General features: G+C 38.2%; 1 protein-coding gene across 3 annotated transcripts in view; it reads right to left on the bottom strand.

Moving 5' to 3' along the window:
• HEATR6 (HEAT repeat containing 6) overlaps positions 1–14,844 on the bottom strand; it is a 158,529-nt gene that overhangs the window by 76,522 nt on the left and 67,163 nt on the right. For all 3 annotated transcript variants that reach the window (XM_073616080.1, XM_073616082.1, XM_073616081.1), the window contains 2 exons: positions 2,003–2,180; positions 540–746 (listed from right to left, as the gene is read on the bottom strand). In XM_073616080.1, coding sequence (XP_073472181.1) covers positions 540–746; positions 2,003–2,180 — 385 coding nt within the window. The remainder of the gene's footprint in view (positions 1–539; positions 747–2,002; positions 2,181–14,844) is intronic.

Raw genomic sequence — 14,844 nt, forward strand, 5'->3', positions numbered from 1 at the left:
TGTAACTGGTAATTTTTTTATTATATATATTATATATATATATATATATATATATATATATATATATATATATATATACCGGCAATACAGAGTGTGGCATTTTTTTTATACAGATTTTTACGGAAGATTATTTAGAACTAATAAAGTAAAAAAAAAAAAAATTATATATATATATATATATATATATATATATAATTTTTTTTTTTTTTTACTTTATTAGTTCTAAATAATCTTCCGTAAAAATCTGTATAAAAAAAATGCCACACTCTGTATTGCCATTTATATTGGTAGTAGGGTAATGCATTTAGCTAATATAAGTTTCAGGTGAAAATAACCTGGTCTGTATGAACATTAATACAGGAGCAGACTAGCAATAATCATTTGTGCTGTGTTAAGACACGACTGTAATCTAAAATATACAACTCTATTCTAATTAGGTCTAATTCTAATTAGGTCTCACCCCACATAAGTACCCCTGTCAACACACATTTTGTCGTGACACATTTCACGGTGCTACTAAAATGAGCATACATACAGACCTTAATTATTTGAGTGAGTGTTTGTGCTGAAGACTCAGCAACCATTGCTAGCAGCAAACATCTGTGCAGTTCCCTTATACTTGAGGCAATGGTGACTGAAAAAGGAGTAAAGGATTGTTTATATTCACTTGCATCATCAGCAACAGAAAGAAACTGCTTTGATCCATCCAATATGGCAGAAAGGACTTGGAGTGCACAAGCACGAGTCTGAAAGCATAAAAATGGTTACTGGAAAAAATAATTAATGTAAGGTGAATTATTATATAACATTTAGCCAAAAGACAAAACCGGGTCTACCTTGTATGCATCAAATTTTAAAAAAATGTGATAAGCCTTTAAATTGATCAGACGACGGTATGCAACACTTGAGTAACTTCACTTTTGTAGAAAATATATATATAGGAAATGTAATTTTAAAAAATATATAGCACATATGATTTGTGACACAAGTTGTGTTGTTGTTGAAGGTTATTAAAAATTACCTTTCCTTTTTAATCTGCAGCGCTGTAATATGGCAACCTGGAGGTGTCCTTTACACAGGTGGTGTACAGACCCCCCCCCCCCCCCCCAAGAAATATAATTTCCTGCTCGTTTGATTGGCTCACTAGTTTTCCCAAAAGTCTGCACCAAGATACAGGTCAAATTTTAGGCATCCTCTGCAACAAAATATGAATTTGTTGAGATTCTCCTAAAGGGTTTATTAATAAAAAGTCGCTCCTATTCAGAATCAGTATCCGAAAGACATAGAAAAACAGCTTTTTCTTCAGAGAAGAAACAGGAATCTGCAACAAAGTTAACATATCTGCAATGTACATAGATCATCCAGAGGGGTTTGTTTTTTTTCCTCAACAAAAGTGGAGTTACTATTAAATTAACCACTTAAAATGGAACGCTACCCAAAAGAGGAAGCTCCGCTTGTTCGAAACCCCCCCCCCTCCACTGCCACATTTGGCACTTTTTTTTGGGGGGGGGGGCATGCGCGAGTACCTGGTTTGAACAGGTACCCGCTCCCACTTCCAGATAAGATCACCGCACAATGATCAATGACATTTCCGACCCCTCCACCAGCCCCCGGCTGCCTTCTGGGACACACAGAGATCCCAGAAGACGGCGGGACCATTCAGAAAGAGCAGCGTGACGCCCAGTAGGAAACAGGCTGTGAAGTCGCAAGGCTTCACTTCCGGTTTCCCTTACTATAATTGACAAATCGGCTAGGGGTGCAGACATCGTAGGATTCCTGGACAGGTAAGTGTCTGTATATCAAAAGTCAGCAGCTACAGTATTTGTAGATGTTGACTTTCCCTTTTTTTTTTTTTTTTTTTTTTTTTTCCCAGACTGGACCTCTTTAATGGCAGAAAATATGCCCATCTACAGGTTTCATGTTGAGAAAATATTCAGGATGTAGACACTGGATAAGTTTGTATATGTTTGTTGATTTTTTTTAATTTATAAGCCATGCATACCTTTGGAGAATAGTCTTTAAGTATAACGGTCATGAGAGACACAGATTGTGGACTTCCTAAGCCAGGAATATCTGGGACAAAGGCTGACCAATAGCCATAAAGAACTTTCTTTTCAATGGACTTTATTGTAGACAGAAAGCAGGATATTGCCCCTTGACGAACTTTAGCTTGGAAAGATCTTTAAGAAAATAAAATAGCTTTTGTTACGTAGATAAAGTATGTACATTTCTGGCGTTGAGTTTTGATTTTAAATATAAAATCAAGCTAATTTTCTCAGTTCTACACATACTGCAATTACATAAAGTGAACAATACAAATTCATAAACTAGAGATATGACATTAATTCCTAAACTAATTTCTTCATGCTTAAATCTTCATTTACCAAGCCCAAACATATATGGTCATCAGCTGATTTTTTTGCAAGCTAAATCTTGAATTTTCCAGTTTAATATGTACAAACACCGACTGCTCTCCTCAATGGATAATGTTTACAAAATTCATATTACATCATAATGTACTATATTCTAACATTACAAAAGAGTTTATGACATTAAGACTGCACCATAACAGTTCACACACCAGGTAAAGCCCCTAAGCAGTGGAAGGGGACTGTGGTGGCGGCAAACAACCACCACCACCCCCCCCCCCCATCTGTCAGTGGCACTCTCAACCCCCCTGGCATGGGAGGACAGATGGGGTAAGCCTGGCACTTACCTCATCTAGGTAACAGGCGGAGTGTCCTAGTGTGATCCTCTTGCGTCCTCCTAGGCATTCAGAAAGATCGACTGTCCTTCAGCCAATCGGGTGACGGATCAGGCTTCCTGATTAGCCAGGAGGATCCAAGTGGCGATAGCGAATATTAATTCGCTATGTCACAAAACAACTGGATGGGCTTGGAGCGTAATGCTCTGGCTCTAATCACGTGCTTCAAAGAAAACCCCCCCCCCCCAATTGGAATCCATGGTCCGACGCCCCTGCATGTGGATCAGGGGGCTGGATGCATGGATGGGGGGGGGGGGGGGGGTGCCACTGGAAGGGGAGCTGATTGATTCCCTAGGGAACAAGGCCAAGCTGTACCAAAAGCATTTACCATAGGAAATCATCTCTCCTGTAATTTGCAGATTTGCAGAGCTCAAATAGCACTCTAAAGCAACTCTTGACACATACAGCAGAGTTAAGCTGTCAAACCAAGCTCTGCAGGAACGCACAGACACAGTATAGCCTGGCTGTCAAATTTACAGGCAATTCCTGCTGATTACATGTGGACAGGCGCAACGAAAGCTGCTTCTGAGCCACTGAATGAGATGTGGCTGTGGAAGTGATGGCAGAACTTACAGATTACTCTGGGATTGTGTCTTTCCTTGTGTAATCAGCAGGGCTTCACTGGGAGTTTGACAGCTAGGTACTACTCTGTATATCAGATGCAGTTATCTGTGCTCCGGTATGAATGACCTCAGCAAACCATGTTTGTGGGGTTCATTCATAAATTCACTGGAACAAGAGAACAAGACTGCTACAATGTATATTGGTTAGGTTTTTTTAATGAACTGTGTTCCTGTTTAACTAAACTATCAAAGTGAAAAAAACTATAACTATTCCTAAAAAAATGTTCCCTCCCCCTTTTCCTAGCTCTCCTGCCAAACCTATTAACAAAAAAAAAAAAAAAAAAAAAAAAAAAAAAGAGAGAGATGATCATCCCTGTACTTAACTTTTTTCAATCCGTGCTGGTCATGTGATCCTGCAGCCCTGTGCAAAGGAGTGCTCTATAATGGATGTAACTTCCGTGATGTCACCCAAAGGCTCCCATGGCCCAGCCATTGTCAGTGCTTCCGCCTCTCTCCCGCAGCAGTTGCTCAGTGACACAGGAAAGCTGGAGCTGCAGGATCACACAACCAGACTGGAGTACATTTAAAATTAGGGCCGAGAAAACGAATCAACAACTAATCGATGAAAATAGTTTGTCAATTAATTTCATAATCGATTAATCGGCCAGCCGATTAGTTGGCCTGCATACAGAATTAATTATTTGTTTATATATCAGGAAATACAGTGCACTGCACATGCAGCTCAATACACTGTCCATACATGTCAGTAAGTGCCTAAAAACTTGTGAATGTGTGAGGAGCAATACCTCATGGGACATGTAGTCCTGGGCAGGAAGTCAGTGGTTCTAAAGGCAGAAGTTTTTTTTACCTTGCTATTGGGGTACTCTATATTACACTTTGCAGTTTGCTACTGGGGCACTCTGAAGGCAGGAGGAGCCTAAAACGTCGGTGGGGGACCCCAGAAGAGGAGAATTATGGCTGCTCTGTGCAAAACCATTACACAGAGCAAGTATGACATGTTTGTTGTTTAAAAAAATATATACCTTAAAGACTGTGTGCAGGGCAGATCAGAATCTGAACCCAGAGAAGGTGGAGGCTGATAGACTGGAGGCAATATAAGGCATTACAATTACATTTAAAATAAACTTTTACCAGTATTGTGCATTATATTTAAAATGATTATATCCATTAAAAAAAAAAAAAAAATTCTCAGCTTTTAGTACTACTTCAATATAAAAGATTTAGATTTCCCTTCCACCCTTCATATAGATTCATGTCCGACTCCTAGTTAAAATGCCCATACTGTATATCCTACTTCTGGGTATGTATGTATGTATGTATGTATGTATGTATGTATGTACATTTTTTTTTTTTATTACCTTCACTATTTCACAGTATAAATGAACCCCTTATAGTAGCGATTATCTGCTCTTTTTGTACTATAAAAGGGCTAATTCTTGTTTTTTTAACCCCGTGATGACAGGTGATACGAAAAAAAAAGCAAGCTGCTGCTCCCAAACGTCTTAGGCCTGGTTCACACCTATGCGCTTTTTTTTTGGTGCTTTTTGCAGAAACGCACTACAGTTCATTTAACATGGTTTCCTATGGGACTTGTTCACATCTTTGCTTTTTTCAGCCGCTGCATATTTGGAAAGGGTCAGGGACTTTTTTCAATGAAAAACTGTGCTTTTTTTTTGGTTCAATAGACTTCAATGGAGAAGCTGCAGAAAAGCATGTAGTGTGCTTTTGCAGCAATTTGCGTTTTTTTTAATCTGCCCAAAATTGGCCCAAAAAAAAAAAAAAAAAGCATAAAAAATGTAAAACGCTAATTGCAGCACTATCGCTAGTGCAAAAATGCAAAATGTACAGCAAAAAGCAAACTGCATAGGTGTGAACTGAGGCTTATGCTGGCCATACACGTATAGATTTTTGGACGAGGATATTCATACAAAAAATCTTTGTACATTCGCTGAATGAAAGAATGTCATTTGAAAATTTCACTTGCTTTTAACATTCAGTTTTAAAAAGAATGTAATTTCTGAACGAAAACCATATACACTGTGTGAAAATTCCTTTGACCAAAAAGTTTTCTATTCTGCTCCTTCGAATCTTCCTATCACTGTGGTTGAAAAGAATGTCGCTTTGACCCCACTAACGATTAGAAAGTCAAATGAACGTTCTTAAAATGCCATTTTTTTTTGAAGGAAGACATTGTTTTTGTATGGCCAGCATATAATATATTACAGTTCTGTCTAATCGGTAAAACAGTCTTTCATTTTTTTTTCTTTAACCACTTAAGCACTGGACCATTTTGCTGGCCAAAGACCAGAACACTTTTTGCGATTCGGCACCGTCGAGTTAACTGACAATTGCGCAGTCGTGCTACGTGCCTCCCAAACAAAATTGATGTCCTTTTTTACCCACAAATAGAACTTTCTTTTGGTGGTATTTGATCACCTCTGCGGTTTTTATTTTTTGCGCTATAAACAAAAAAATAGCGTCAATTTTGAAAAAAAAAAAAAAAAAAACGCATTATTTTTTACTTTTTGCTATAATAAATATCCCTAAAAATATATATAAAAAAACATTTTTTTACCTTGGTTTAGGCCGATACGTATTCTTCTACATATTTTTGGCAAAAAAAAAGTTGCAATAGGCGTTTGATTGGTTTGCGCAAAAGTTATAGCGTTTACAAAATAGGGCATAGTTTTATGGCATTTTTATTAATAATTTTTTTTTTTTACTAGTAATGGCAGCGATCAGGGATCTTTATCCTGACTGCGACATTATGATGGACAGATCGGACACTTTTGGCGCTATTTTGGGACCATTCACATTTATACAGCGATCATTGCGATTAAAAATGCATTTTACTTTACACAGCACAATTACTGTGTAAATGTGACTGGCAGTGAAGGGGTTAACCACTAGGGGGCAGTGAAGGGGTTAAGTGTGTCCTAGGGAGTGATTCTAACTGTGGGGGGGCTGGGATATGTGTGACACGACACTGATCACCGCTCCCTATCGCAGGGAGCGGTGATCAGTCTCAGTGTCACTAGGCAGAACGGGGAAATGTTTGTTTACAATCAGCATTTCCCTTTTCTTCCTCTCCCTGAGACAATTGCGGGTATCCCCACGGACATCGAGTCCGCGGGACCCGCCATCACACTCACAGAGCTTGTGGCGGGCGCGCGCCCGCAAACCGCTTCTTAAAGGGCAACGTACAGGTATGTTAATATGAGTGTACGTGCCCTTCTGCCGACGTATATCGGCCGTGAGCCAGACAGCAAGTGGTTACATAAAAAATTTGATCACCGTGTCTGATGATGTCTACCAGATTCAACCTCTAATAACCCCTTCCCGCCGAGCGTACGCAGATGTGCGTACTCAGCTTTCCGGGGTTATGCCGGGATGATGCCCGCAGCTGCAGGCATCATCCCGGTACCGTTGTTTACAGCGGGCGATCGGCTATCCAGATATAACAACCGATGTGGCTAAAAGCCGCTCGGCTGTTATACCGGAGGAGCGGGAGGGGACGTCTCCACCTCCCGCCGCTCTTACCGGGCCTCCCGTGCCATCGGGAGGCCGGTGACCAATCAGCTGCCTCCGGCAGCTGGGGGCGGGCTGGAATAAAGCTGTGGGCGGCTTCGTTACAGCCTTCTAATTGTAAACACGGAAGCGACGTCATGACGTCACTTCCCATTTACTTAGCTGCCAATGGCGCCGGTTTTAAAAAGATACACAGTATTCAGAATCGCCGTTTTCGGTGATCTGAATACTGTGAAGTGCAAGTCTTTTAGACCCCCAATCCCTCCATAAAGAGTACCTGTCATCACCTATTACTGTCACAAGGGATGTTTACATTCCTTGTGACAGCAATAAAAGTGATCAAAAATTTTTTTTGTTTTAAACACAATTTATAAAAAAAAAATAAATAAGAAAAAAAAAAAAATTTAAGCGCCCCTGTCCCCACGAGCTCGTGCAGCAAAGAAAACGCATACAAAAGTCGCGCCTGCATATGTAAACGGTGTTCAAGTCACACATGTGAGGTATCGCCGCGATCGTCAGAGCGAGAGCAATAATTCTAGCACTAGACCTCCTCTGTAACTCTAACCTGGTAACTGTAAAAAAAATTTAAAGCGTCACCTATGGTACCGTAGTTTGTCGCCATTCCACGAGTGCGTGCAATTATAAAGCGTGACATGTTTCGTATCTATTTACTCGGCGTAACATCATCTTTCACATTATACAAAAAAATTGGGGTAACTTTACTGTTTTGGATTTTTTAAAATTCATGAAAGTGTCCCTTTTCCCAAAAGTTTGCGTTTAAAACACCGTTGCACAAATACCGTGTGATATAAAATATTGCAACAATCGCCATTTTATTCTCTAGATTCTCTGCTAAAAAATATATATATAATGTTTGGGGGTTCTAAGTAATTTTCTAGCAAAAAATACAAATTTTAACTTGTAAACACAAAATTTCAAAAATAGGCTTAGTCATGAAAGGGATAATATATACAGTATAGCTCTTGTGTCTGTTATTCTCAGAGTGGATAAGAGGTTTTGCTCCCTAACCATATAGTTGGTTATTTATATTTACCACTGCATAGAGATATTTAAGAATAAATTGCCCTTTTTTAAACTTTACATATTAACTAAAATTTTGCACCACACTTTTAAGGTTATTATCCAATTAATCAAAGCAATATATCGGCCAACTAATCGACTATGAAAATAATGGTTAGTTGCAGCCCTATTTAAAATAGGCAAGTACACTTATCTTTTTTATACAGGTTAGGATAAGTGTGTGGTTGTGTCAGGTTGGGGGAAATTTTTTAAGAATAGTTATATTTAAAGCTTTTCTTCAACTTTAACCCCATTCGTTTTTTATTAACGCTACTCTTCCAATCTTCCTATTTCTGCATTTTTTACCATTTATATATAAACCTATTTTCAGGGGTTTTTCAGTTTGTTTGTCTTTGTAGTGCTGCATTCAAAAAATACACAGCATTCTAAAAAGCTTTCATTACATTGTTAAGTAATTTATTGTGCAACAATGTAGTGCTGTTATAAAAGGACTAAATTAAAGCTTAAGATTTGTCCTTTTAATACTTCTTAAGCCATTTTAGTTCACAGACAGAAGAAGTATTTTGGTTACTATTTTGTTGTTCGAAAACCTGCCTCAGCCATCCACGTATAGGCCCCATTCAGTGTTAATTTTGGCAGCAAATTTCAACTTAGTTTTAGTCTTAGGACTAAAATTTAGTCGACTAAATCTCCAGTACATTTTAGTTGACTCAAATTGCAATTTAGTTTTAGTCCTGGTCTTTTGACTAAAATGCCATTTTAGTTTTAGTCCCAATTTTAGTCTTTTGACTAAAATGCCATTTTAGTTTTAGTCGTATTTTAGTCATCTCAAATATTTTAGTTTTAGTTGTTTTTTAGTCAACTAAAATAGTATTCATTTAGTCCACCAAAATGTTTTAGTCGTTTTAGTCGACAAAATTAACACTGGCCCGATTCACACCTCAGTGTATAGTAGCTTGAAGCTCCAAAACACTGGAGGAGAAAAGAAAAAAGAAAAATCAATTATTCAATATGGCGATGGTTCAAATCCCCACTCCAAGTCACCTGAAGCCAAATATGCCTGAAGCTCAAAAAAGTGCTGGAGCTCTTTTTGTAACTCGAATCGGGCAGATTTGAGCATTTTTATTCCCATAGAAATGAATGGAAACGTGCCATTCGTGCATTTTTTGTGTGCAGTCGTGTGTTTTTGTGCAATTTTCTGCTCAAATTAAAAAATCTAAAAAATAAAATAGTAATAATATATGAATAAATAAATGTAAAATAAATACACAAATAACTAAAAATCATCACAAATAAAATAAATAATATGTAATACACAAATAAAAATTAACCCCTGAACTTAAAATATATTAAATAATAATGGTTATAAAAATAAATAATAATCAACACCGAAACCCGGAAAAATATTATTATTATTATGTGTTTATTTTGTGTTAGTTATTTATGTATTTTTTTAATTTATTTTTTAAGGGTTAGGGTTTAAGGTTATGGGTTAGTTATTTATTATTACCTAGTATTCATTTATTGAATTTATTTATAAATATTTCTGTATTTTACATGTATTTATTCATTTATAATTATTATTATTAGTAGTAGTATTAACACCTGAACAAAAAAAAAAAGAAATAACCCTAACCCCAACTCCTAATCCTAACCTAACCCCTTACCTGAACGGAAAAAAAATAAAAGAAATTAATAATAAAAAAAGAAATACAAGCTAAAAAAAGCTGAAATACCTAGCAACAAATGAAGCAACAGATGAATTTTCTCTATTGGCTAATAAAAAAACACCAAAGCTCAAAAATCGTGCATTAAAAACGTGCAAGTCGCTCACAAAAATGCACCAAAATTGCTCATATAAAACACCAGAGAAAATGTTTAAAGATGCTACGCTCAGGTATAAATGCAGCCATAAGGTGTACCACAAACATAAATCAAAAAGCACAGCAGTAATCCAATAATGATCAATGATTGCCACAAAACATAATACACATAAGTCCAAATAAACAAGCGCAGAAACAAGTGACAGTCCAAAAGTGGCAAGTGATATCGTCATCCACACTTGGTTTCTTTATAGATAGAGAAACCACAGTGATCGACCACCAGATATTTAATCAAATACGCTTACCAGCATTTCTAGGACAGGCAAACACAAATAACTTCAACATTGAGAATGGTGTCTTCTAGAGAACAAACACACTGCAATTCTAAAGGTGAGAAATGAGGATGAAATATATAGTGGTGGATCACTGTGGTGTCACCATCTATGAAGAAACTATGTGTGGATGAAGATTTCAATTTTGTACTGTCACTTTTTTCTGCACTTATTTATTTGAACTTGCTGCATATAAATTATGCTTCATGGTATTTATTGATCATTATTGAATTAGCGCTGCACTTTTTGATTTACATTTATTGTACAATTTTTATTGATTGGTGTGCCAGCTGCTTTATTTACTTTTTCTGAGCGCAATTTCTTTATACGAGGGATGTGCAGGCCACCAGTATTTAGGCATTACAAATGTGTTCATTAAACACTACCAGTCACCAGTGATAAAGGGGCTTGGTATGTTAAATTCCAGGTGCTGCAGAGATTTTATCAGAAAGCAGTGGTGGGGGCCCCATCAAAATTTTGCTATGGGGCCTCATGATTTGTATGTACACCACTGCTTACATTGTTATAACATCATAATTTAATATTTCAACGTATACATATTTAATGTAGAGCACCATCCAAGAAGAGTAGACAGAGGAAGCTAGTAAGACAAGTGTCTTCCTTGTGACATTACCTTTCTAAGCCTTCTCAACTGTTGGAGAGACAGGACTAATCAACATCGCCTTGCCCTACTCTGGGATGAGACATCAAAATAATTGTTACTAAAAGTTTTTTTTAGTATTATGAATTTAAGGCATAAATAAAAGCCCCAGAGAGATTGGCAGCTGGACTCTTAACGTGGCCAAACACTAGTAGAATTTTGTTTGAAATTTTTAATTTTAAGAATGTTTGTTTGGTTTTCTAATCATTAAAGTGTCATTAAACCAAATTGTTAAAAAGTGATTATATAACAGTGTGCGATCTCAGTTAGCTACTAGAAAAATTATTTTCTGTTAAATGCAAAAAACCTGGTTGATCCTGCCTTTGTCTGGCACTCCCTCCTTGTCTGTGTCCCCACTGCAGCTTGTGATTGAATAGCTCAGCCATTACCACCATCTATTACATTTTCAGGTGCCACCCCCGCCATTCATTTGCTCTTTTTTCCATTCTAAGGAGCCCACATGACTATAGAGTCATGCATGTAGGTATCTACACAGTGTAAAATGTCTCCTCCCTCCGCCTTCATTCCCATGTAAAAAAAATAAAAAAAAATATATGTGTTTAAATTTACTAATACAGTGAGGGAAAAAAAAGTATTTGTTCCCCTGCTGACTTTTTATGTTTTCCTACTGACAAAGAAATTATCAGTTTATAATTTTAAAGTGGTTGTAAACCCTTTACAACCACTTTTTTCTACAGGTAAGCCTATAATTAGGCTTACCTGTAGCTACACTGAATATCTCCTAAACCTGCACGGTTAAGGAGAAATCCCCTGTATTTGCATGTGCTGACGTCATCGGCACATGCGCACTGAAGCAATGGCAGCACGTGCAGCTGCTTCAGTTAGACTGCCGTTAACAGCGGCTCCCGCACGCATGCGTGGGAGTGACATCATTGCAGCTCCGGCCAATCACAGTGCCAAAGCCTGTGATACCCGAAAGTAACTCCGGGAGCGATGTTGGCCACTGGAGCGGGGTATAAGGACGGCTGTGGGGGGCTTTGATCTCAGGTAAGTAATTCATAATGAGCTAGTATGCAATGCATACTAGTTAATTATGCCTTTGTCTTGCAGGGTTTTTTTTTTTTTCTAGAGTTTACAACCACTTTAATGGTAGGTTTATTTAACAGTGAGAGACAGAATAACAAAAATATCCAGAAAAACACATTTCAAAAAAGTTATAAATTGATTTGCATTTTAATGAGTGAAATAAGTATTTGACCCCTTCGCAAAACATGACTTGGTGGCAAAACCCTTGTTGGCAATAAAAGAGGCCAGACATTTTTTTTTGTAGTTGGCCACCAGGTTTGCACACATCTCAAGAGGGATTTTGTCCCACTCCTCTTTGCAGATTCTCTCCAAGTCATTAAGGTTTTGAAGCTGACGTTTGGTAACTCGAACCTTCAACTTCCTCCACATATCTTCTATGGGAATAGGGTCTGGAGACTGGCTAGGCCACTCCAGGACCTTGATGTGCTTCTTTTTGAGCCACTCCTTTGTTGCCTTGGCCGTGTGTTTTGGGTCATTGTCATGCTGGAATACACATCCACGACCCATTTTCAATGCCCTGGCTGAGGGAGGGAGGTTCTCACCCAAGATTTGATGGTACATGGTCCCTTCGATGCAGTGAATTTGTCCTGTCCCCTTAGCAGAAAAACACCCCCAAAGCATAATATTTCCACCTCCATGTTTGACGGTGGGGATTGTGTTCTTGGAGTCATAGGCAGCATTCCTCCTCCTCCAAACACGGCAAGACGAGTGGATGCCAAAGTGCTTGATTTTGGTCTTATCTGACCTTAACACTTTCACCCAGTTCTTCTCCAAATCATTCAAATGTGTGTTAGCAAACTTCAGATGGGCCTGTACATGTGCTTTCTTGAGCAGGGGGACCTTGCGGGCGCTGCAGGTTTTCAACCCTTCACTGCGTAGGGTATTACCAATAGTTTTCTTGGTGACTATGGTCTCAGCTGCCTTAAAATCCTTGACAAGATTCTCCTGTGTAGTTCTGGGCTGATTCCTCACCGTTCTCATGATCACTGAAACTTTACAAGGTGAGATATTGCATGGAGCCCCAGACCGAGGAAGATTGACAGTTTTGTGTTTCTTCCATTTGCGAATAATCCCATCAAATGTTGTCACCCTCTCATCAAGCTGCTTGACGATGGTCTTGTAGCCCATTCCAGCCTTGTGTAGGTCTACAATCTTGTCCCTGACATCCTTGGACAGCTCTTTGGTCTTGGCCATGGTGGAGAGATTGGAATCTGATTAATTGATTGCTTCTGTGGACAAGTATCTTTTATACAGGTAACAAACCGAGATTAGGAGCAATCCCTTTAAAAGAGTGCTCCCAATCTCAGCTTGTTACCTGTATCGGAAGACACCCGGGAGCCAGAAATCAAATACTTATTTCACTCATAAAAATTCAAATCAAAATTTATAAAACTTTTTTGAAATGCATTTTTTTGGAGATTTGTGTTGTTTTTCTGTCTCTCACTGGTAAAATAAATCTACCATTAAAATTATAGACTGATCGTTTCTTTGTCCGTGGGCAAAGGTACAAAATCAGCAGGGGATCAAAACACTTTTTTCCCTCACTATACTCCCAAAATAGCTTAAATTTTACTGTACATCATGCTTAAATATATCAAATTTAAAGTGGTTCTAAAGGCTCAAGGTTTTTTTTACCTTAAAACCTTGTGTGTGCAGCAGCAGCCCCCCCAATACACACCTGAGCCGCATCGCGATCCAGCCCTGTGCACAAAAGTCTCAGCTCTCCAGGGAATCACCCCTCTCACTGACTGAGCCAGCAGCAAGAGCCATTGGCTCACGCTACCGTCAATTACAGCCAGCGAGCCAATGAGGAGATAGAGGGGGCAGGGCCGAGCCGTAGCTCCATGTCGGAATGGACATGCAGAGCAGCAGTTCAGGAGGGAGCCTGCTTGGTTAAAAAAACAAAACTCGACTTTAATTGTTTATATCTGTAAAATAAAAAGCAGTCTTGATGCCATCTGAACAAAGTAAAAGTTACTGTCAATTATCTTTGACTCTGTCTACATCATCTTAAAAAAGGTAGATTTTTTTTTTTTTTTTTTTTTAAGTGTAGTAGCATGATGTGTATATATATATATATATATATATATATATATATATATAATCTGAATAATGCAATTTAACACAGCTCTGTTTAGTATGACTACAATGGAGTCAAGGTGACGTTCACTTTCGACCGCAGTCTTGAGAACATTCAAAGGAGCCAGATGGAAATGCTCTCTCGAATGAATGCATTTCTAACAGTAAACGTGTGTTTTGTTTAAAAAAGTCCATTTGCTCTTATTTCCAATGTTAAAAGCAAATGCCATGTCATCAAGTATACTGATAAGAATTTTAATATGAATGTTTGTTACAAAGTCTACTTATGTATGGCCAACTTTACTCCAATGTGAGGAGAGCTAGTGCAGGACCTTAGCTTTTCTTAAGCTGGGGCTACACTAGTGGTTAAAGTGTTACTAAATCCACAACAGTAAAATCAGTCTGTATATGCAGTAAAGCATGCTTCTTACACTCACTGTGGAATCTAAGGAGTTAATCCTCCACATTGTGTAAAAAAAGCTGTTTGATCCCGTCTTCTCTGATCCTCCCCTTCTTCCACTGTACCCAATGCATCTCCTGATAGAACAGAGCTTTGGAGTCACTCTGCACATGCTCAGTTTGTTGTGTATTGTTGGAAAGTTTTTTTTTTTTCTTGGGAGGGTGCATGTGATCGACACAGGGCCAATCAGCACTGTCCAGACAGAAGGGCATGGGTCCTGCAGCCTTCTAGGACAATTAGGGTAGAATAATAATGCCTCCTACAGGCTTTAAAAAGACACTGATAGAAGTCACAAGACTGCTATAACTGCTGAAGAGAAAGGGTATTTAGCAGTTTATATTTACTAAAATAATTGCATTTCCATGTTTCGTGTAGTGTGGGAGACAAGATATAGTGAATGCAGGGTCCTGGGTTTAGTAACATTTTAAACCTCTGTTTGTTTTCAGCGTTCTGCTTGTAAGGCAAAAGTGAAAAAGTAGTTAAATCTCCTAGTAAAGATATTTAATCACCACTGTAGCCCTAGTC

This window comes from Aquarana catesbeiana, linkage group LG02 (assembly GCF_042186555.1).
Source record: "Aquarana catesbeiana isolate 2022-GZ linkage group LG02, ASM4218655v1, whole genome shotgun sequence".
Lineage (NCBI taxonomy): Eukaryota > Metazoa > Chordata > Amphibia > Anura > Ranidae > Aquarana > Aquarana catesbeiana.